Source organism: Labrus bergylta, chromosome 1, assembly GCF_963930695.1.
Source record: "Labrus bergylta chromosome 1, fLabBer1.1, whole genome shotgun sequence".
Lineage (NCBI taxonomy): Eukaryota > Metazoa > Chordata > Actinopteri > Labriformes > Labridae > Labrus > Labrus bergylta.
Window position 1 is genome coordinate 16,847,439 of NC_089195.1, and position 24,088 is coordinate 16,871,526.

Genomic DNA, 24,088 nt, shown 5'->3' on the forward strand with positions numbered 1-24,088 from the left:
TGTGTGTTTGTTGTTTGTTTGTGTGTGTGTGTGTCTGTTGCACATAATAATAACTAGTTGTTTTTTTTTAAGAGCTCAAGACAGGTGAAATCATCAGAAAAATGTATGGTGATGTTGCAATCACTTTAACTAGAAATCCTGCACATTTCATTTTGGCATCTTAGTCTAATGATGCAACCCATTATATAGAGGAGAGCGTCCGAAAGACATCTTTAACTTAGGAAGATTTTACCAAGATAACAAAACTAGTTACAAGATTCCCAACGTGGAGGCAGCATCAGAAAGGAGACAAAAACAAGTGGAAGAAAATCAGGTTTAGACAGGAATATAGAGAAATGGACTTAGAAATTATGTAAAATGCAGAGAGAAAAAAAAAACAGAAAAAAGGGGGTTGTGAAAAGATGGAGAAAAGATAGCTGGAGCAGACGGGAGATAAAAAGAGATAGAAAGGAGGGGAATCAGAGAGCGATAGAGGTGGAGAACCATAGTGTTTCCCCCCCGTGTTGAGTCACTGATCTACATTCAATCTGCACTATGTGAATTATTGATTGGCCTTTAGAAAGCCTGTGTGTGTATGTAAGTGTGTTTTGTGCGTGTGAGTTGGTGCTGAGATGCTTTTGCTGAAAAGCACAGTGGTGGCGTTTTCTCTTTTCTTAGTCTATTGATAGAGAGAGATAGCGAGATGGAGAAAATGGAGAATGGTAAAGATTGATGCTTAAACACAAAAAAACACACACACACACACATATGCAAGTGCACACCCCGTAAGCACTGTGATTCATGCGCACGTTCACGCACATGCATTCTAGGCTTGCAGATGTCCATAAAACAAACACACATACACACAGAAAAATGCATGCATTAATTTAGCCACAAGCACATTTCCTCTCACAGCATGCGTGCACACTAAAACGCACATAGAATACACACACAAGAATACATGCATGATCTCACACAGACATAAGATGTTTAAAAGGCATGCAGGATTCATTACTAAATGACAAAGAGGAGGGCTTGTACAATCACACTCACACACACACACACACACACACACACACACACACACACACACACAGATTGAGCATCTCTAAAGCAACACCCCTGTTTTACCAACCTAGATGGTTTCTTCCACCAGGTGTCCTCTCATTATGAACTCACACATTCCCAAAATGGGTAGCACTAAATTTGTGATTTTTGGATATCCTGGATGTTCGGATTCAGCGTTTCTTCAGAACACCTGCAAAATATCTGTATTTGCAGATCAGAAAATAGTTTTCAGTAGGCATTTTTTCTGTATGTGGGTGGCTTTCTATATTCGAACACCGTCTCTCCTCTTGCTCACTTGGCTGCATCTCTGGTGTCCGGAAAATGTCTCAGTCATCTTGGCCTGACTCAGAGTGCATTAATATTCATTTTCATTTTTATACTTGAATCTGTGATGGGCAGTAAGACATGATGGTCATGGTATTGGTTTGGGTAGATCAGCATTTAGAACACGCAAAGCTTTGAGTTATATTCATGTCCTGGATGTTCTATTCTGGAGGGCGACGAGGAACATGGGAAGAAGGGAGTGTTATTCAAGTTAAGGCAAAAAAACATGATGTCCTTAAATGTTCATTTATGTGCTCCTTGCAAAGGACGAGATCCATTTCTTAAGGATCCGATTGAGTCCATACAAACACAAACTGAAAGTAGCAGTTGTAGAAAAAAATGGCTTGGTTAAGGTATTCTTCTTTTAAGAATTTGAGAAAGAATTCTATCAAAAACTAAACAAACTAGTTTCTATATTTAACACTATAGTATATTGATTGGGATTTGAACCAACGACCTTTATAACCCTGATGGGATGTAAGACATGGGGAAGGGTAATACATTTTGAATGCAAGGGGATGGGGGGGAGGGGTCGTCCTCCCCTCCATCCCTGCCTGTCTGCTCCTAATAGTTATTTTGCCAGATTAATGAACGCTGATGTCGGGGAAATGATCACCTTAATGATCGTAATTATTGTAATTGAGCTGCAATAGAAGATTATTGGAGGTTTCAGACAGATAAGGAGAGGGGTGTTTGTGATGTGAGGGTTTATGGGGTTGTGTGAGGACACGAGGAGACCACGTAGAGAGCAGGAATGTGACTAAAAATAAATAAAAAAAGGCGACTATCAATGCTCACAGCTGCTCATCTTCCTCTCACTTCTTTTTCTCTCCTGCTCTTCCTGACTGAGCCTTTCCACCCTCCCTCGTCTTCCTCTTCACGCACCCCCTCTCAGCTCTCTTCAGTCCCCCCCCACAAGCACCACCAATTTACTCCGACTGCAGCGTTTGGAGAGCAGATCGAGCAGAGGGAGAGAGATGTATATGCAAAATGGAGTGGGAAGGAGGAGAAAAAGGAGAAAGAAAGAGGAGTGAAAGAAAAGTGACAGGCTCAGTGTGTGTTTGATCTGAGCTGGTTTCCTCCCCCCTGCAGCCCTGAGCGCCTCTCCCCACAAACAGGGCCAAGTGCAGGCATCTGAGTGAGTGTGTGTACGTGTGTATGCTACAATGTGTGTGGGCAACTGTGTGTGTGGTGTGCGTAGGTGTGTTTGCTGCTTCCCCGTGTTCTTCGCATTTGTGTCTGTGTGTGAGTGTAATATATGCGTTTTTGTTAAAGTGTGTGTGTGTGTGTGTGTGTGTGTGTGTGTGTGTGTGTGTGTGTGTGTGTGTGTGTGTGTGTGTGTGTGTGTGTGTGTGTGTGTGTGTGTGTGTGTGTGTGTGTGTGTGTGTGTGTGTGTGATGATGTGAGAGTATCAAAGCTAATTTAAAGCATGGTTTTGTTTTGCAGTTGTGTCTCCAGCTGCTATAGGCTATTCTTTCCATTACCCAACATTCATTGCTGCAGCAAAGTAGTAGAAGATCAGTGTGATTGTGTCACCACTAAACCTCCCTTCCTGTCTGTCCATCTGTAATATATGTAATAGATTAGAAGAAACAAGGGTTATTCATAATGAGTATATGACCCACATAATTGTGAATCAGTTTGAAGAAGTATTTGGATATTATACTTTACCATCTGAAAGAGGTTTAATCGAGTCGAACAGAACATCAACTACATTTACGGTCTGTCTCATTTAGCTCAATTTTCAAATGACATTACGCTTAGATCTCTGAATTGATCTCTGTTGTTCACAGCAGACTATAATGTCTCCCTTATTTAAGGAAATGTAATTGGTTTTTTTTTTACATGTGTGCAAAAGAAATCCCTTGTTTATGGCTAATGGCTTTTTGTATGGCTCACTGATCGAAACTGATCAGTGGTTTCTAAGTGAAACGCTTTAAAACTTCTAAACTTACTTTCGCTTTCTATCATTTGAGCCATCACGTGCAAAATGATCAATTCCTTTTTCAAAATGGGTCAATGCTACATTGAAATGTAAAGAACTCTCAGCTAGTAGCTGAGAAGAGCTATCAGCATGTTGCGACACAATCCCAAATAGCTGACCTTAACCGTGAAACAGAAATTAACCAATCATAGTTTAACTCTTTCAGGTTGCACCAGTCATGGCCAATCAGATTTATAGAGGGGGCTTATACCACCGCTCTGGGTGAATTGGTTCCTGCCTATGAAGACAAACATTTTCATCCACTCTTATTTGGGTAAGTCAGACTGACACAAATAGCTTTTTCCTTGTAGTTTTGGAGGTGGTAGTGCACATCCCAAATGTTTATCTGCACAGGTAGTGAAACTGAGAAAATATTTTGCTTCCTGTGAACCTTAAATCTCAAGAATTTGCAGAAAAAAAAACAAAAACATGTTTAGCTCTTTGGTCGGGAGTGGGTGTTTGGTCAGCGTTGTTCAGGTGCCAGCTGAGAGGAGAGTCAAGCTGACGGAGGCGCTGCAGATTCAGCAGCCTGCCAATCAGCCTGACAACCAGTCTGCCACCATACTGTGTCACTTGGCCAAGCCAAGGGATTGGCCCTGTCACTCTGAAAAGGCGGGCCCTGAGGTCACTCATGGCTGTCAATCAAGGCGGCCTGGAGGCAGAGATGCTGAGGAGGATGAGTAGATAAGTGAACAGAGGGAGAGTCCCGCTGTGACGGGAGAGGAGCAGGCAAGGGGGACAGATGGATAAGTGATATGATGCTTTAATGAGATAAATGCTGTGGAGGCTTTAGAGGGGACGTTTATGGTGTGTGAGCAGGTTACTTCCAAAAGGGTGTGTGTGGGGGGAGTGGGACAGGCTATAAAGGGTCTTAAATAAAATGTTTCTGTTTGGATGTGTTTCTCTGTAAGTCATAGCTGTTGTAGGAAAGGTAAAATAGACATGATTTTAACTCCTTGTTAACTCTGAAAACAAAGAAATTTCAAAACATTTAAGATGCTTCAAAGCTATTTAAATGCCAAAAAAGGTGCATTTAGTTTATTTAATTTTTAGTTTAAGATAAAATAGATTGTCTATGGGTATGACACAAAGTTATAGTTAAAGTAATACAAACCAGAACTGCAAGCTTTGACATGATATTAGTACAAATCCAACAATATTGGTACCTTCAGTATCGCTCCCACAACAGCAAACTTCAGGTGTGCTGATTCACAGAAAATGCCTTTAAGTTGATATTGAGTCAAAAGTTAATTTAAATATTTTCATCTTTGTGGTTCTAAAGCTGGAATAGGATAGAAAGTTTATTATAAAGCACATTTCATTCGTAAGCCCAATGTGCTTTACACTGAAGATAAAAAAACAACAACATAGGAATACAAGAGACAACATAGCTGTCTCAACAATCATGGATATGATACAGATATCAAATTAGGAACAAAACAAAACAAAAAACTTACACATACACAAAGAGTAATTATTTGTATGCTTGAGAGAAAAGATGAGTTTAGCTTTAAAAGTAGAGACAGTTGTGATGGACCTGATTACAAGAATTTCCTTCTTCAGTTATGACATTTTTTTTTTTTCTTGCGGCTATAGCTTTTGTAAACGAATAAAGATTTATCAAGTGTGTAATGGAGATACTGACCCTAAAAAAGATAAATTAAGATTTCAATATGTAGTTCGAGTGTCCTTTGATGGAGAAACTGCTGTCTTAACACCTGTTCTCAGACAGTGAAATCACTAATAATGAGTACATGTCTTTATATGTGACATTTGGGCCCTAGATGTGAATGCAATTGAATCTTTATTTGTCGGGTCGAGATGTAAGAATCAATTTGACCCACAAAAAAAGGAGAAGGAGGAGTTGGGGAATGAGGGTGTTAGTTCAGCACCAGCAGCTGTTTGTCAGCTCCTCCCTCCCTTACCCCCAGTCTGACCTTTGCTGTTGTCCAGTGGGGGAGAGAATGGTCAAACAAATGTCTGTCTGACCTCACCCTCTTCAGCCACAACACAAAACCAGATCTGATTTTCATGCAGGAAAAGATCCATTCTTACTTGTCAGCTCCAAAGAAGACAGATTTGTAGATGTATCAGTATGTTCATTTTATTATACTACCGGTTTTTGAAAACAGTCATTCTTACTCCATGTACATTTAACTCTTTGTTTTTTTTCACATTAAGGATGTGACAAGTCAAAACTGCACAAGATTGCACAAAGTTGTTTGTCAGAATTCTGGGTAAACAAAAAAAATAATTCCTCAACTAAGAATTGTATTTTTGTTGCCTTGATATCAAACAGGTATGGATATGATTTGATTTTTACTAGAATCATAGGAAGTTTAAAAATCTGATATTGGACAAGTCTTTTTCACACAATTTCTAATTTGATTTTTCCAGAATATTCCTAGACGATTAGGCCAAAACCTGAAATCATCAGGTGAACATTTCTTAAGAACATTTGGTGAATGAGGCCTATTGACTTTGTCTCACAAGGGAATAAAATCTGAGGTTTCAGAGGTGAAGTCCCAATATGTGTTCTATCGCCCCCAACCGTCAAACACAGCGACCATTATTGCTATTTATACTACATCGCCTGACCTTCTAGAGGATGTTTGTGTCCACCATCAACGGGTTCTTCTGTGTCTTAGCATTCGCGTTGTTTCGGGTTGCTTTTAATGTATCTTTAAAGCAAATACCTGAACATGTTCCATATGGATAAAAGATGTGCGAGGTATTTGCTGTGCGTCTTAATTAAGCTCGTCAGCATCAGTCAGGTGGACGGCACTGACTCCGAGTCTTATCTGAGTCTATCAGCCGGCCTCCTACATTAGCAGAGGTCACGACATCAATACTGCCTCAGATCTCAGGGTCAAAGGTCGAATGTTTGATCTGGGGAGGGCGAGACGTCGAATGTCATTAAGTCTCCAAAGGACTTGTCCGATCACAGAGTTGTTGTGTGTTCTGTGAGTTAGGGTAGAGAGGACAGATATGACAAATAAATAAATAAAAAGTTAGAAGCATACATGATAAAATAATGATAATGATTTCTTGTGTTAGTGGGTTTTCTTTTAAAATTCAACCATAGCCCTTTGTTACTAGGGATGTTTATATCAAGTTAAATTACGATTCAAATATCAAAGGCAATTAGCCTCTTTGAATTTATTCAGGCTAATTATCTCACAGATGACACTCAAACTTTTTCTTTCGTTATTTAATGGCAGCTAGCAAACAGCTTTCAAATGTGGTACAGCCACCGTCTGACGGTTGTACCACAATAATAGTCATCATAGCGTCTGTTGCTTCGTGCGCCATGTCTTCATTGTTTCTTTGTACGTCATGTGCTGCCCCATGAGACCCGCCCTCTCCCGTCCTACAGGAGGGACAGTCTCCTGCTGGGAGGTGCATGTGTGAACAGGCAAGTCAGGGAAACAGGGGCAGCCTGCCAAAAATAAAATCCGAAATTTCCCAGTGTGCTTGATGTATAAATCAAGTTTTCTCCAAACTTTTTTGTCTTTAATTGTACTGAGGACAACTTTTGAATCTTGCAGACAGTCAACTCTGAAGATGAGCAGTGAAAGCTGCAAACAGATAAGTTGACTCATCACAATAACACTGAGACCTCGCCTTCTGTTGTGATGTGACTACTTAGAAATCTGGCATCAAGAACTGGAAGAAAACCACAGCTGATATTGACCATGGTGGTCCACTGTGTGTGTGTAGAGGAAATGTGTGTGTATGTAAAAAAAAAATACCATTGGGGGAGTGTGCAGAAAAGGTGGAAAAAGACAGAGGAGAGGACATAATTATAATTACAGTCTTGAATTCTCTGGACACAATCACACTCTTGCACAAACCAAGCAAGTTTTTAATTAACTATTTGGCGACAGGGGATTCTGGTATTGGGCTAATTTGAACTGCACATCCCTGCACTCCTCTTTTCCTTGGAAACACTTCCAGAGAGGCAGACAGGTAGCCTCTCTCTGAGCTCACCTGGTAATTAAAGGTTTTTGCATGTAGATCAGTTCAGACTGAAATCCCTTGAAGCTGAATTCAAAACCATGGGGGACGACAGGCGAGCTAACGTTAGGCTTCTTTTCTGCTGCAGACTTATCCTCAGTGTAATGCGGATTTAGTGTTAAAGGAGGACAAGGAGGCAGAAAAACCGCCCGTTGTCTACTTATTAAAGGTTTTTAAGGCTCCCAGACTTTATCTGCAGACACAGTTTGAACATGGTCAAATCCTGAGAGGTGATTCTGTTTGCAGGACGGGCTCACAATAGCAGTACAATAAAAAAAAAAAAAACAGACATGACAGACAGCAAGAAGTGACACCAGTACATGCATTTGTTAGCAGTAAAGACTACTAACAAAGAGTACTTCATTATTTATGGTTTGCTGGAGTGTTTGACCTCCCTGAGCTTTTTTTAAAAATTGGAAGCTTAAATAAAAAATAAGACATTGAATACAAATTTGCTTTGAATGGCCTGGAAAATATTATTTAAGACATTGAGTATAAGCTGTAGTCTAAACACATTATCACTGTGTCTGTTTAAGTGTCTGTGGATGATTTTTGACACGTCTGATTGTGGGTTTGCATAAATGTGTGTGAGTGTGTTTGTGTGTGAACATGTGTGTGTGTGTGTGTGTTTGCCGGTGGAAGCAGCAGTCAGGTGCAGTCTGTTTCTAAATCAGATCCTTGTGTGATTCACCGTACTGATGAGTCACCACAGCAGCACAACCATCCTTGTGTCGGTACACCCCCTTAACACGTGAACACACACACACACACACACACACACACATGCATTCAGTATCCCCTAGCAGTGTCTTCCTGTTTCAGTTGTACATGTATGTGATGCTTGTTTTCATTCTGTGCATGGAGTGTGTGTGTGTGTGTGTGTGTGTGTGTGTGTGTGTGTGTGTGTGTGTGTGTGTGTGTGTGTGTGTGTGTGTGTGTGTGTGTGTGTGTGTGTGTGTGTGTGTGTGTGTGTGTGTGTGTGTGTGTGTGTGTGTGTGTGTGTGTGTGTGTACACTAAATAATGGTTTAGCGCTCTTTCTGCAGAAGTGATTCGGTGACTAATGTAGAAGCTGCTGATGTCATGTGTTTGCTTCTCCTGCTGCTGAACTCCTTATTTCCTGAGCATTCATCATTTATCAGCTAATCACACACACACACACACACACACACACACACACACACACACACACACACACACGTGTACACTCAACACAAGATTATTTGCAGGCAGTACAATATACAGGATATAAGCTTTAGATAATTTTCTCTTATCCAAGGGATGATGAGAAAGGAAGCAGAATACATGGAAAAGATGTGTCATTCAACAAAGCAGCAAACAGGGATGTGACTGTGAATGTGTGAAATCTAACTAGTAACAGTAGAACTACTAGTAACATGTCCTTATGTTTTGAAACCTCCATCTGCCTCAGATAGCTGAGTGTAAGGAATTTGTATTAATAAGATCATCAGACACACGTGGATCTTAAAACAACTGCTGTTTACACATGTAGCTGGATTGTATTTTGGATCAAGTCAAGGTGCTTAAAGGCAGAATTAGTTCAGGGAAATACAGTACTGTATAAAAGCCAATGCTGCAGAGCAAAGGACCGTCCCATCCCCAAAACTCGCTATTATAGTACTACTACTTCTGTTTACTTGGACTCAGCTCATATTCAATATTCAAGTCGTTTTTCAGACCACCGTCTGTTCAGCTGCGATGCTCCACATAAAGTGCTTGAAAAACAAGGTGTTGATAACATTTTTAGTTTTATGTAAGCATTGTTTTCTGCACAATTTCTCGTTAAGTTCCATTCACATTCTCCTTATATGTGCAATATATTACAGCTTATGTAAATGTCTGAAGCTGACTCCTACAAAACATTTGGTCCAATATCTCCTAGTAGAGTTCAAACCTTTGTCTCAATAATAAAAAATAAAAAAAACGTTTTACATTATTCTAGATTTTTTAAATTACTTATATGACCCTTGTGAGATTAAAATAACGTTCTAAAAAGACATTAAATCCAATGAGTAACAAAACAAAACATTGATATTTGACAATTGTGCAAAACCCAGTTTACAACCACTGACAAAGTTTTTGAATGTTCAGTATTAATCATTAAAGAAGGTTAGGTTACGTTTAAAGCAGGGGTAAAAAAAAAAAAAAGAACAAGAACAGCTGTTGTGAGAGGGGATACAAACCTGAGGCAACAGAGGAAAATGTGTTACGCACCCATTCACCATCCAAGCTTTCGCACCTCTTTTTTTAATAGATGTTGGCATTGGATGCAAGGTGTGTGGACTGCATTCCTCATGTCTAAAGGGAACATTGTTCTGAATGAGAGTTGTTTTAATGGTAATCTTGTAGTGAGCCTTGATTAGACTGAGGGGGTAAGACAAGTGAAAGCATCTATGCGTTAGTGTGATGGGGTTTTCTCTGACCTTGTACAATTTCATGGTATATCTTTCCATATCACCCTACTCCCTTCTATACTTTTTTAGTTTCTCAGATTGCTGCTACTGAGGAAACCTTTTAGGTGCGTGCAGTGTTTAATCCATTGACTGAAAATGAAACGTCTCCTTCTCGTTTCCGTTGAAGCTGTAAAGGACGCTGCATTAAATAACAGCTTAAAACTAAAGATCTTTGATATCATCAGCATGAAAATAATTTACTATGTTGACAAAAAGCCTTTTTAAAAGAGTTTTATAGGACGTGTCGTAAAGTTTCCCCCATTTCATCTGTTAACATGGAGGAGGCGGGTTTTATGACCTATCCTGCAGCCAGTCAGCAGGAGAAGCATTAATGCTTTTGGCTTCACTTCACTTTTGTGCTCTCCATTTCTTTACACAGTGTATGGTTTCACATGCAAAACAACAATGTAGATGTTGTGTTCTTTGAATCTCTGGAAGTTATTGGCTTAAGTCCTATAGCTACCTCCGATCCCAACAGCCTGATGTACTTTAAGTCAAAGGGAATCGTTTGCATAATGATATGCTTAATATAGCCAGTTTTGCTAACTTGTGGTGTAAGCATTGGTCACTGCCCTCACAGTCAGATTGCGAACAAACGAATAATTGAAGAAAACTCAGATACGATAAATTCATCTCCTGAACTGTGTTTTTTTTCTTACTGTTGTTCTTGGATCTGCCAATGGTCACAGCTGTGGTTGCAATGAGCAGAGTTTGAATCATTATTAAATCTTAAAGTAAACATTCCTTAATGACCTTTTGATCATTTTGCAAAAGCATTTGAACACCTTTACATTTGATAAATATTGATTTCACTACAAATAAGCATCCCTTATCAGTATTTGCAATACCTCTTAATCTGAGACCACTGTTAAAGTGCGTGTGCATGTGTGTGTGTGTGTGTGTGTGATTGTCCCTCCGCATGAAGGCTTTTTGTTCTTTGAGTTGAATATTGGTTGTAAATGAGTCCCGGAGCTTCTCTGCTCTCAGAGTGTATCATCCTCTGCAGCGTTAACGCAAAACATGTGTTTATATGTCAGTGCATTTTTGAGTGTGTTTGTGTGTTTAGCTTGAGACAAGCAGGGAGAAGGAGATGTTCAGAGATTTGTGGCTAAGGTGAACGTTTGTGTGTGTGTGTGTGTGTGTGTGTGTGTGTGTGTGTGTGTGTGTGTGTGTGTGTATGTGTGTGTGTGTGTAAGAAGACAGAATACTCGGTCATCACTTCTCCTGACAGTTTTACGGCTGCTGAGCTAGCAGGCTGCTGTGGGATGTTAGTTAGCCCACCTCACACATCAGACCTGTGTGTGTGTGTGTGTGTGTGTGTGTGTGTGTGTGTTCATGGTGGTTTGTGTGTGTGTGTGTGGCTGAGTGTGTAGACTCCACCATGTTGGATGCTGACCTCAGTGGAGCTCCATTGATGTTCCTCATTGACTTCGACTCAGCCTGGGCAACCTGTAGCCTTGAGCATGTTCTATTGTACACTGTGTGTTAGCTGGTGCATCAATAGTGTTTGTTTATGAGGTCAGAAAGTGGATTTGACCAGCATCTTAGATTTTTCTTTCAATTTTGACGGAGATGCAAAAGCTACTTCTACCTGTAAGGCTGAAAATGTTATTCTTAATCTATCCCCATCTATATTCAGCCATTATCAAATTTGAACTGAGAGGATGTATTTGTCTTTGCTATTGCTGATTTTGATTCTGCATAAACACAAGTGTTGGGCCTAATTCTTCGTTGTTTAATCCCTTTCATGATTATATTTAATGCCTGATTGTAACACAAGCGCAACCTGTTATCTCAGGACCTTATTTAACATAGAATTTGGATCCCATGAAATTCATACATTCTAAAAAGTTCCAATCGTACCCATTAAGTCTAATCAACATTATACTGGTTTTGTTGAAAATGTGTCCTGACTACAAATAAGCCTCTTGAGGCAGACTATTAATATTTTAGGGCTAACAGTTTATTTGTGATTTAGTTTCCCCTTTTCACTTTTAAGTTACTATCTGGTAACGGATATGCAATCAAATGATGGAATCTGTTTGTATGAAAAGGAATTGAAGGGCGTTTGGACCAATGTTGCTCTCAACGTGGACTGTTTACCCTCCAACAAAAAAAGCACACTCAAACTGTATTGTTCAATACCTCCAGACAACAAAGTGAAACCCGAACCCTTCTTACGTATGTGTCAATTTTCAAGATCATTTTATTGGGGCTTTTGCCTCTATTTGGATGCTTGTTGGCCAATGTATTTTTAATATCTAAACATCCTTTTTGTCTTTTTCTTCTAAAAGACAACTGAACACCTTTGGAGGGATCCCAATGTGGAATTGAATCGCAGCGACAAGCAGCATTCATCATTCAGCATTCATGTCTGCTCTACATTAAACCTGACCTGTTTTCACAGTGCATTTGATGTGAGCTTCACCAGAGGCTTTGAGGGCAGAAATGTTCAGCTCCTTCAGTTTCTCATGTTGCCATTTAGACAATCCACTTGGTATTTTCATGTTGGAACCAACACTTTAGCTGGTGGCTCACTGAGCATGCTCCGGGCTCTCTCTTATACACACAAACATAGACAGACGCACACACACACGCACACACACACACACACGCACACACACAAACACACTGCAGCTGCTTCAGCAGAACTAAAATGGAGATGGTACGTGTAGCTGTGTGTGTGTTGTAGCCTCTCCTTGTCTGCTGACAGTAACCTACTTTTATGGAGCCCACTCACTCAGAATGATAAAAATACTGCATTCCTCCCTCCTCTTCTTCCTTCTTTCTCTCTGTTTGTCTTCACTTACAACTCCCCTGCTACCAATCTCCTCCTCCCCATATCCTTTCCTTCTCTCCTTTCTTTTCCCCCATCCCTCCCTTCTTATTTTCCTTTTTAAATCCAATTTTTTTTGTCTGACTTTTTCCGCATCTCCTTACTCATTCAAACCTCCATCCTGCTTTTTCGGCTTCTTCTATTTCTCCTTTATTTTATCCTTACATTCACAACTCTCTCCTTCTTCCACCTTCCTTTCAGTTTTCATCTCTATTCTTTTGACATATTCCCTTCATTCTTTATCTTTAACTACCTCTTTTCCCTCATGATACACTCTCCCCTTTTCTTTCAGTGCGCTTCCCAACTTTCCTTACTCTCCTCTGAGTTTTCTTTATCTTGTTTTCCTCTTGATTTTTCAACATTTCCTTCTCTTTCCATGTTTTCACTCCCTTATTCCTCCCCTCTACTTGCTTTTTCTGTTTTCCCTTTCACTTTGCCTCATTTATACCATCTTTTACCCCTGTTGTCTGATCACTTCCATCCATCCTTATTCTTCATCTTATACCTCTTGAATTCCTATTCCCTGTATTTTTACATCGTTTAACTTATTATTTTCTTTTTCTCCATTGATCCCATCTCTTATCGTCATAACTTAATTAAATACCCCATCTCAATGTTTTTTTATTTTTGTTCTTCCCCCTTTTCATTTTTACCTTTTCTAAAATTTGGTAAAATGTATTTTACCCTTTTTTTCGTTTATTCCTTTCAACCCTTTTCTGACTTTCTATCCTGTTGAGGAGATTCTGATGCAGCCGTTGGCCACATATTATATACAGGCTGTATAATGGAAGGAGTGAGCAAAAAGGAAAGGAAAGGGAAGGGAACAGGGGTTAGAAAAAGTATGATGATAGGGATGGAAAAGAACAGTAGACAAGTATCTCCCGGCACAAGTGGTCCAGATTAAGATGAAAGAGAGAGATGACTTAACTCAGGATAGCATGAGAAAGAGAGGGAGGGCAGATTAAAACAGAAAGAGGACCGACAGAAACAATGCCTTTGGCCTGATAAAAAACATATACATATAGGCTGAAATAAACACACATGCACTAACAGGATCCTATGGACAAGCACTAATGGAGAGATGTTAGAGTGAGGGGGCTGCCCACAGCGAGCTCTCCTGAGCCAGTGGAGGGGTTCGATGCCTTTCTCAAGGGCACCTCGGCAGTGCTCAAGAAGTGAACTGGCACCTTTCCAGCTACCAGACCAATTTCCAGTCATGGTCTGCACTGGGACTTGAACCGGCGACCCTTTGGTTCCCAACTTCGTTTTTTAGACGACGATAAATTATATAACGGTTACAAACACAGGTTGCTCTCTGTTAGTATGAAAACTGATCCCTGTGTACATGTGCTACATAAAAATGTAGAATCTGTACTCAGGTGTGTTGATGATCTGGTTTTTATTTGTTGTCCGTTCATAGTCCAAGTAGTATTGACCAATCATGTACGGCTGGCTTTTGTATATGCAGGAATATCAGTCTGCAAAGACTACAAAAGCAGACACTGTGGGGCGAAAGCTGATTAACCTTAAGATTTCTCCGACTCAGAATGCATCAGAAATGATCGACCTTCATTCAACAAACAAGCACTTTTAAAAATGATTTCCTTCTCCCCTTGAGGACAGGCTTGACAAAGCTTGCACTTTTATTTTTAACAAAGCTGCATCATGATGTTATTTTGGCAAACTAAAGACCTGAATTTAAGGTTAATCACAGGAAAATCAAAAAGAATGTCGGGTTCACGCTGTTGAAGTAAGTCCGAGAGAAGCTGCTGTGTAACTTACTATTTACAGTTAAACTGAGACTCACCAGAAACAGCTGAAGCTCCTGATGGGGGTTACAAATACTCTATACTTTTAATAGTACTCTCTAAATAAAATGGGTGTTCAGGTTTATCTAACACTAACTTTTTATTATTATTTTTGATACTTGATTCATGGAGAGGCATTTTGATTTGTAGTGCTGTTAAAATGAAGTTTGATTCATGGCTAGCTAAAGAGGATAAAAAGTTATGTTTATATTTTTCCTTTTCGCTGATCCAAAAACTGCACCACTGGCCCAGAGCAGCTAGATTTAAATTCACCAGATTACGTGTAAACAAAGAGAACAACATACAAACGAGCAATTACATTTCCTTTACAAAGTTAATTTGCTGTTAATGATTGGAAGACGGTATATGGTGTTTTATCTTAAAATTGACCTGATGCTCTATTCGTTCCCATGTCTGACACACTGTTGATCTGCACTGTTAAGCTTGACGTTTGCTGGAAGCGGCTTTGTAGAAAATAGACTTGGCTCGTATTTTGAGCAGAGCGGAGTTGAGCTTCTTTCTTTTTTTCTTTTTTTTTTCCTAAGATTTTTTTTTTTGCGCCTTTAATGAAGAGATAGGACAGTGGATAGAGTTGGAAATCAGGGAGAGAGAGTAGTGAACGACATGCTAGAAAGGAGCAACAGGCGGGACTCGTACCTGGGCCGCCTGCTTGGAGGACCACCGCCTCCATACGTTTTGTACTAACCACTGCGCCACCAGCGCCCCGGAGTCGTGCTTCGTCCTAACGGGAGCTTGCATTTGAAATGCAAGCATTGACAAGCGAGTGCACGTTCAGCTTCAGAGTGTGTGGTGCTGATGGAACATAGCGCACACGTATCCCGTGGGGTTTGGCAGTAGAGATAACTTGACACAGATGCTAAAGAGATGCTTCTTTGTGCGTCAGTTGAGACAAACTGAGGCTCTGACAATGTGTTCATATATGACAACCTTAGATGAGAATTTGTTGTATATTGAGGGAATAAAGCATTAAAAGAGTGCATAACGTTTCATTAGATATTATAAGAACTGATGTTTGAGAATACATTGAACCATTACATATTTAAAAGAGAAGCTAATCATAATAGCAAATAATAGTAATGGTTTTTCTTATTTTTCTTTGTAGGATATCTGGGTGCTGATTAGCCATTTTCCAATGCTTTTTACTCTTAAACAGAGTTTAAAACTGTTTCCAAGTTTTTTTTTGTTACCCATAGCGGTGCCTTTTGTTGGATCTCTTACAGCTCCTTTTTGAATACGAGACAATTTTGGTGAGTTTCCATCAAACACCAAAACTAAGAGCTCAGATAAGTCAAATATGACAGAAAAACACACTTCAAGTAAAGAGAAAGTCATGAAAAGAAAGTAAACTTTTTGTCCTCTGTAGTCGGTTAACTCAGCAACCACCAGATTTAATAATTCAGAAGAAGACTAGATTGTTAAAATAGAACAGGACTCCAGATGATGTCTGACCTACAAAGAAGCTGCTCCAGCAGAGTTACCTGCCAGAGACAGAATCAGAAGAACTCTGGTGACTACTGGTAGATACATCTGTAAATTCAGTACAAAAACTTACTAATCATTTGATTGCTAACACAAACTTTTTGTCTAGGTACCTGCTATGAATTAAAACTGAAATCCTGAGTTCATTTTATATAAAAAGTTGTATTCTTTAATTTTCTTTACATATTGCATTATTCTTTCTAAACAATGACTTCAGTTATTTGTAGCCATATTTAAGTATTTTAGTCACATTTAAAAGGTTTTTCTAATTAATCTCTTTTTCTACTATATTCTACAAATGACCCTGTTCCACTGGCCATATAAAATCTAATTTCCGCCTTATAAAGCAATAATAAGGTCTGATGTGATTGTTGTCCTTGTAATAAGCTGATTCAATTTAGTTCACATGAAGAGAAAATTGTTCAAATATATGACTAGAGTGTGTGGAGAGAAAAAAAAATGCTGTTGAATATCAGTTTTTGATTATTTTAAATGTATGACGCTCAGCTGAATGATGATGATAATGATGATAGGAGCTGCTTCAGTATGACTGTAGTGCGTGTGCGTGTGCGTGTGCATGCGCGTGTATGTGCAGCTGTCCTCCTCTAGAGATGAGCATCTTACCATGAGTTGCATCATGGAAGATGCTGCAAGATGTTATTACTGTGTGTATGTGTGTTTTCTGTTTGACACATTTGTTTGTATGCTTATCCATGCATGCATGTATGTGTATGTATGTGTGAGAGACAATTCAAATGGTGTGTCAACAGACATGTATTAGTGTGTGTGGTCCATTAAGTGGAATGGATACAATTGCTCTGCTTAGCCCAGTAAGGAAGGATCAAGTGATGGACTACTTGTGTGTGCGTGTATTTGTGTGCGTGTGCTTTAGCGGCAGAGGGGAAACTATGCATTTCTCATTATCAGCTTGCAAAGTGGTACAGCAGATATTTGAAAAAATAAAAATAAAAAAGCTTCTTCCACAAATCAAAAAGCGCTGGGGGAAAGCAAACATAGATGCGCCCTTTTATCTTTCTCTATATATAGAGATTCATGGAGGAGAAGAGTGGAGCAGGATAGGAGGGAGGAGGGGGATTTCAAGGTAGAGGAGGCGAGGATGGGAGGAAAGACAAGATGGCTGAATCAGAAGAGGAAAGAGAGAGATGAAAACGAGATTTTGAAGAGGGTCGAATACGCTGAAAGTGAATCTGCAGCTGAATTGGGAGGAAAAAGGGGATGGTCGGATAAAAAAGAGTGGAGATATGAAAAGTGAGAACAGTAAGGAGAGGAGAGGAAATTTGGTGGGAATGGTTTCTGCCACAGCTACAAAAGTGGCAAATAAGCAGGAAAATACCAAATAGAAATGAATACAAACGGATTACAAAAATAGTATACACTGTATACAAAACACACTTCATAAGAAATAAAATTAGACACTGTATAGAACAATAAAAAAGCACTCTTGTCCATATCATTTTGCACATCTATAATGCACTTGAAGAAATGTTTATATTATTTCACATGAGAAATGTTACACATATAGAATGTGAGAAATTTAGCACACCTATTGCACATGGTAAATTTTGCATGTCAGTAATGGCACTTCATGTTATTCTAGCCCTACTATTTGTTGCTCATTGTTATTGCACATCAGTATATTGCACTGTGAGCTAGTTAAAAATACGCTCATGTAATTACTCTTCTCAACACTGTTCTTTTTTTTTGGTGCTTTATGATGTAGATTTAAGTCAAATTCTTGTTCTTGTAAGTTTGTAAAGGAGGATTTGCTGAGGGAGACCGTAAGCTTAATGCCTGCTGCTAATGTGCCATGGGCGCTTTGTATTTGAATACCTACAGCGCCTTGCATATTGAAGAGATAGCTTTGTAAAAACTTGAATTTAAAACCAAACAAAACCCAATGTACATTTTCCATCAAGTAAAAAATAACATAATACAGAACAGGAGAGCTCATCCAAATATAAATAAAACAATCACACATTACAATACAGTTCAAGTAAATCTAAGTAAATATCTTGTTGTACTATATGGGTCGCTGTTGGCTTGGTGGCTTGGTCAGTTCAGATAGAGGCTGTATGCTCTCTCTCTCTCTCCTCTTGCTGCTCAATTTCCAACTCTGTCTCTACAATGAAGGCAAAAAAAAAGACCCAAAATGAAAATATTAGATACATGCATTCATTAAAGAAATATGTTGCCCTTGTCAAAACAAAAAATGTTTTTTAGAATATGACAGATATTATACAAATAGTGCTATTCACAGAAATGAAATAAAATAAAAAGAAGTCTAATTCAAAAAGATTATATCATAAATCAGACATATTTTACTCCTGTTGTCATAAAGCTCCTGAAGTCATTTGTGTTTTTATCTTGTTGTCCAATCAGATTTTTTTTAAAAGATCTGCCTGTTACTGCACAGCAAAATCTGGGTTGAGCTTAGGACAAGTGTGGCTGTCGTTGCCTAGCAACAATGAAAGAATTGGTGAGAGCTGCTCTTTTTTTTAATATTATGGGCTTCAACAAAAAAAAGGCAGCGATGTGCACCTCAGGTTCTGCAGGTTCAATTCTTTGATGAAAGTGTCTTATGGCTTAATTATATAGAATGACATTTATTATTTAATCAAGACTGTTTTTTTCATATGAATCATGTGTAGATCTGTAACTGAAAATCCAAAATACCTCTACAAAGGTGCTATAAATAACCATAAGTAGTATCACGTGTTGTCATTTATAGATTCACTCATCTGTGTTTTTTCCTGTCCCGTTTGTTTAATTTTTTAAAAAGATGTCTACATTGAGTAAGGGGGCTGGACAGTTTCTTACTTGTAAGTACACAAAGAGGGTTCATTGGGGAGGTCCCACAGAAAAAGTCTGCAGTAGAGCAAACTCACAGAAAAGGTATAGTTTGGTGTTGTAAAGTCCTCATCAGAGTCCCCGCTTGATGGTTTGACAGTGGGACGGCACTAAGCAAACAGAAATGTACCTCAAAGTCCTCAAGTCTGGGAGAGTGGAGGTTGGGATCCGGCCGATCTGTCTGACTCAGGTCCTGGTTTAGGTCTTTGATTAAGGTGTGAACCAAGTAAGACCCCTTCTAGGCGCTGCTCGTTTACATTCTGCCATGACTTCTGCCTCTTGTGGTTCTTTGCAATGTTCTCGTTACAGCGAGAAATCAAAAAGCTCAATTTAAATGTTGTCCCCTTTTTTGCTTGTTGTCTCAACAACCGACAGCCATGATGCACCTGACATCAGCTCAAACGTTCATACAGGAAACACAGGAACAGAGACCAGTATGGGTCTGTCGTAAATGTTACCACACATTGACCTTCTTTGCAAACTGGAGAAAGCCCTTTGTCTAGAATGTAAAAAGAAAAAAAATAAGGATGTTTTGTTGCATATTTACTTGTGTTCTGCACACTCTCATCTCTCTGAATGTTTGTGAGGATGGAGAGAGAGAGAGAGAGAGAGAGAAAGAGTGAGTGAGCAAGCAAGTTCTTGCGTCACTGCCATAAAGGACCTGACTCTTGCTGAGTCGAGTGCTACACAGTTTCATTTATTTGATAAAGCTTCATTTGGTGTGATTTAAAATCTCCCCCTCATCAGGCTCGGCTCCCCTAAAGCACAGCCTCAGCGCCACGCCAAACTGCCTCATCAGCTCAAAGCACAGGCGCACACACACACACACACACACACACACACACACACACACACACACACACACACACACACACACACACACACACACACACACACACACACACACAAGCTGGTGAACAAGGACATTTTTCACAGGATGACTGAGACAGAGGCATATTTAAAAAGGTGTGGGTAGATTTGTGGAAGCTTGGGCTTGTAGTGTGTAGACAGTGGATGATTTCTAATAGGTACAGTAGTTTATTGTCTCCATGAAGGAAATACTTCACCACAGTGGGTAAACTTGTAACATTAAGCTGGGAATGCTGGGACGGGTTGTCTTGTCAGGGTGCTAGAGAACAGGTTGCATTATGGTAATGACAGTTTTGTATCTTGGGAATTAGTTGATGTAATTTTCTTTTTTTTTTTACACCAGTAACCAAATGAAGCTGCAATACTGGAAGGACAATTAAGGTATATTAAGTTGAATTCATTAAAATAAATGTAATGACCTTTATTACTCGGAAAATCTCCGCAGACAAAGCCAATCCATTTCATTCCCAATTTGTCAGATACGGGACTAACCAAGAAAGCTGGGTGCAATTTGCCTTAAAAAATAAAATAAAATATATATATATACAGCCTATAGATTATTTGAAAGAGTTAACCAATAATAAGTGAATGTAACATGCATTCATTACATCATTAAAGTTATGAAAATACCCTCTTTAGTGTGCAATATTAGTTTGAAATCCAATACTAAAATACTAATTACAAAATGTTTGAAGTCTGTCCGGATGAAGGGGATTATTTATTGTTGACATGCTTGACCATGTACAGTACGTGCCAAACCGATGCTACAGAAATTCCCAGCATGTGTTATTCTGAAGCAAATAGGCCTGCTGACCAAGCTGATTTATTTAATGAGTTGGGAGTGAGAACACGTTGACTAATCATGAACGCTAACAACACAGTGGCAAGACATCTGGAACTTTCTAAACTCCAACAACTAACTCGTCAAACAAGCATGTCTTTGGACTGTGGCATGAAGCCGGAGTTAAGTGTGAACCCATGCATACCGTACACAGAGAAAAACATGCAAACTCCAGACAGAAAGGCCCGTGTCTAGTCAGGGATTTGAACAAGGAACCTTCTTGCTGTGAGGTAACAGTGCTAGCCACTGCACCACTTTGCAGACCCAATCACAATTTATGAAAAGGCTAATTTTAAAAAGTGGTTGCCTGGCTTGCCACCAGACACGAGCTTTGGTTGCGGCAAAGTAAAAAAAAAAAAAAAAAAAAAAAAGATCGTTACAATTCTTACTCACCTTATATTCTAAGTAATAAAGTTACTCTGCAGTTAAAGGTCAGTTACACAGACAGTTTCAAAGACAGTTTCAAAGACAGTCTGTGTAACTGAGATAGTGTAGCTTAGAGAGAGGCTTAGTCTTTAAAAGGATCAGTCCAAAATAAAAACTCTATTTGCTCACTTTGTCCTTGCTGTTTGCAGCCATTTTGATATTTTGCCTGAAAGATTTTTCTTAAACTTCCACGTCTCTCTCCCTCTGTAGTAAGTTAATACATTTGCTGGCAATATCAGTATGTGTTTGTGTTTGTGTGTGTGTATACACAATATGCAGTGGAGCAACAAAATATTGCTGATGCTGGTTTTCCCTTTCTCCCTGAGTGTGTGTGTATTTGTGTACCGTAGTATTACCTGTGCCTATAAATGTGTAAGTCTGTGTCTGCTTGATTGTGTGTGGTTGTGTTCATTCAGTTTGTCTAATGTGTGTGCTTGTGTTTCTGTGTGTGTTCATTTGAGTAATTGTTAGCTTTGTGTAGCCGCCTGCAGTCGAAAGAAGAGATAAAGAGTGAAAGGAGGAGAGACTGTGTGTGTGTGTGTGAGAGAGAGTGAGGTCACTGTATTTGGCAGAGCAGGGCTTGTTTGTGGCCATCAGAAAGCCATTTTAATTAACGGGAGAGGAACACACACTTTTTGCAGTTCTCAACAATATTACTCTTGCCAAAAATGTTTGCTCTCCAATTGCTTCTGATTCACCCTAATCATTCTTTCTCTTTTAAAAACGAAAGCAGAGTTGAAGTGAGAGACTAAAAGAAAGAGAGGAAGATACACTTTGGAGGAGGGCAGGAAGGGGTTAACTGCTACTGAAAGAAGGGATGAAAGGAGTAAAGTAAACATTTTAAAAAGTATATTGCAACTGAAAAAGAGAGAGAAAGATAAATCCACAAAGCCAGATAGAAAAAAGCAAATAAAGAGTAAGAGATAAAACAGAGAAAGAGCTAAAGATCTGAGAAGATATAGAGACTGAAGAGAGGTTAAGAAACGACAGGAAACAAGATGGAAGGACACACACACACACACACACACACACACACACACACACACAGGGAGTGTTACCTCCTGCTTTCAGCAGGTTGTTAGGCCAGCAGAGCGTGTGTCTGCTGAATAATAGATAGTGTAGCTAGCATGTAGTCTGAAAACATACACAAACAACATTTGAGGGCTGCTTAAGGTTTGTGTAAAACTGATTTAATATTAGACTGCAAATTGTTCACACTATCAAGACTTAATCACGATAACTTAACATGTTACGTGATAAATGTACACGATACATTCATACTGTTGCATATACAGTAAGAAGCACTGTCGAGGAACCAAGGATAGCAGCACCTTAGCTTTATGCTAGCAGTACAGCTGTAGGAGGAATAATACTGTGACAAAAGTGTTGCCTATTATTGTGCATCTTCTCTAACTTCAAGTTAGGGTCTTAATCTGTTTTTTTTAGAACGAGAGATACCAAAAAAAGGGGAGAGAGAGCTATAGACTTTACAATACATTTTGAGCTGCCCTCGCCGCGCCATAGTTCTGGGCTTGCAGGCTCCAACTCACTCTTGACAGGTACTCAGATATGTTCTTTTTTTTGTTCTGGCAGCAAGTGTGTGTGTTTTGTAAATGTGTGTGTGTGTGTGTGTGTGTGTGTGTGTGTGTGTGTGTGTGTTGTGTCTGTCAGCCGGCATGTGCAACGTACTTCAGCTTTGTCTTGTTATTGTGAACTCCTCAGACTGACCTGTCTGATCCCCTCACATCAACCAGCTTCTCATCCAGAACACAGACACACACCACACACACATGCACGCACGTGCACACACACACACACACACACACACACACACACACACACACACACACACACACACACACACACACACACACACACACACACACACACACACACACACACCCATTGCACACACAAGCAGTGGCTGTCCTCTGGCCAAAGTGTCAATGTCAATATTGCATTTGGTAAACATGACAACAGACACGTACCCCAACACACACATACACACGCACACACAAACGGACACACACACATACAGACTAACAGGATAATGACTGGCCAATTAGGCACAGGCTTGATCTGTCTGGATGTATCCAGTCATCTTTGCCCCTGCAGCACACATTACTCAGGCATGGACACACACAGACACACACCACAACGCATACAAACGCTGGATTGAGTGCTGTGAAAAGCTGGTTGCTCCACCAGGCGACCTCAGAGTCAGCTGTGTGTGTGTGTGTGTGTGTGTGTGTGTGTGTGTGTGTGTGTGTGTGTGTGTGTGTGTGTGTATGTGTATGTGTGTGTGTGCACATCAGGAATCTTGTTCTCATGTACAGCTTGTAGGAATTGACTTTTATCTTTCAATGTTATATTTTCTGTCATTGCTGTTCTTCTGTTTTAAGGCTGCTGGAATAAATAACAGAATAAATGGTAAAGTATTGTAATCACATAGTAGAGTTAAATGGTTTTAATACAGTTTAAACTCGAAGTTAAGGGGTGTGAACGGTATGAGTATTTCCAAATATGTTAAAATAAACAGAGAAGTCACACTGTTCTTTGCGGGATACCAAGAGCTTCAAAATGCATAAACAAACAGTTGAGGATTCCAACTGTGTTCTGTCCTTAAGTGTCATAACAGAGTGTTCAGGGCAATGCCAACGAAAGTTAGAAAGTGGACTGCTCATACTGCAGCAGACTAGTGGCTAGTTTGCAATTTCCCTCTGTTGATGATTGTAGTGTTAATGTTTGTGAGCTATGTGTGCATTTATGTGTGTGCTCCTTGATCTTGATGTTGGCCTTAACTCCAGCTGTACTCCGTTTGAATGGATGATCCTCACCACCATCATTGCGAACTGCATCGTCTTGGCTTTGGAGCAGCATCTTCCAGATGGAGACAAGACGCCTCTGTCTGAAAGACTGGTAACCACACACATACACACACGAATACACACACAAACAAGTCTTTCCAAACATGCACACACAAAAATGCAATGACAAAAAAAATTAATAAATGGGGTGCTATCACACATTTATAAATACAATATATAGTCAAACAGGCAAATGAGGATGATTTATCTTGAAAAACCTGCAAATTA

At 39.6% G+C, this 24,088-nt stretch overlaps 1 protein-coding gene across 13 annotated transcripts in view; it reads left to right on the top strand.

Moving 5' to 3' along the window:
• The window catches only part of cacna1ab (calcium channel, voltage-dependent, P/Q type, alpha 1A subunit, b), a 125,333-nt gene that overhangs the window by 116 nt on the left and 101,129 nt on the right, over nt 1-24,088 (top strand). For all 13 annotated transcript variants that reach the window (XR_010666448.1, XM_065955283.1, XM_065955256.1 and 10 more), the window contains exon 1: nt 1-23,912. This exon is cut by the window's left edge and continues 116 nt beyond it. Coding sequence is in view for 12 of the 13 variants with exons in the window: in XM_065955283.1 (XP_065811355.1) it covers nt 23,748-23,912 (165 nt within the window). In the remaining variant the exon portion in view is untranslated. The remainder of the gene's footprint in view (nt 23,913-24,088) is intronic.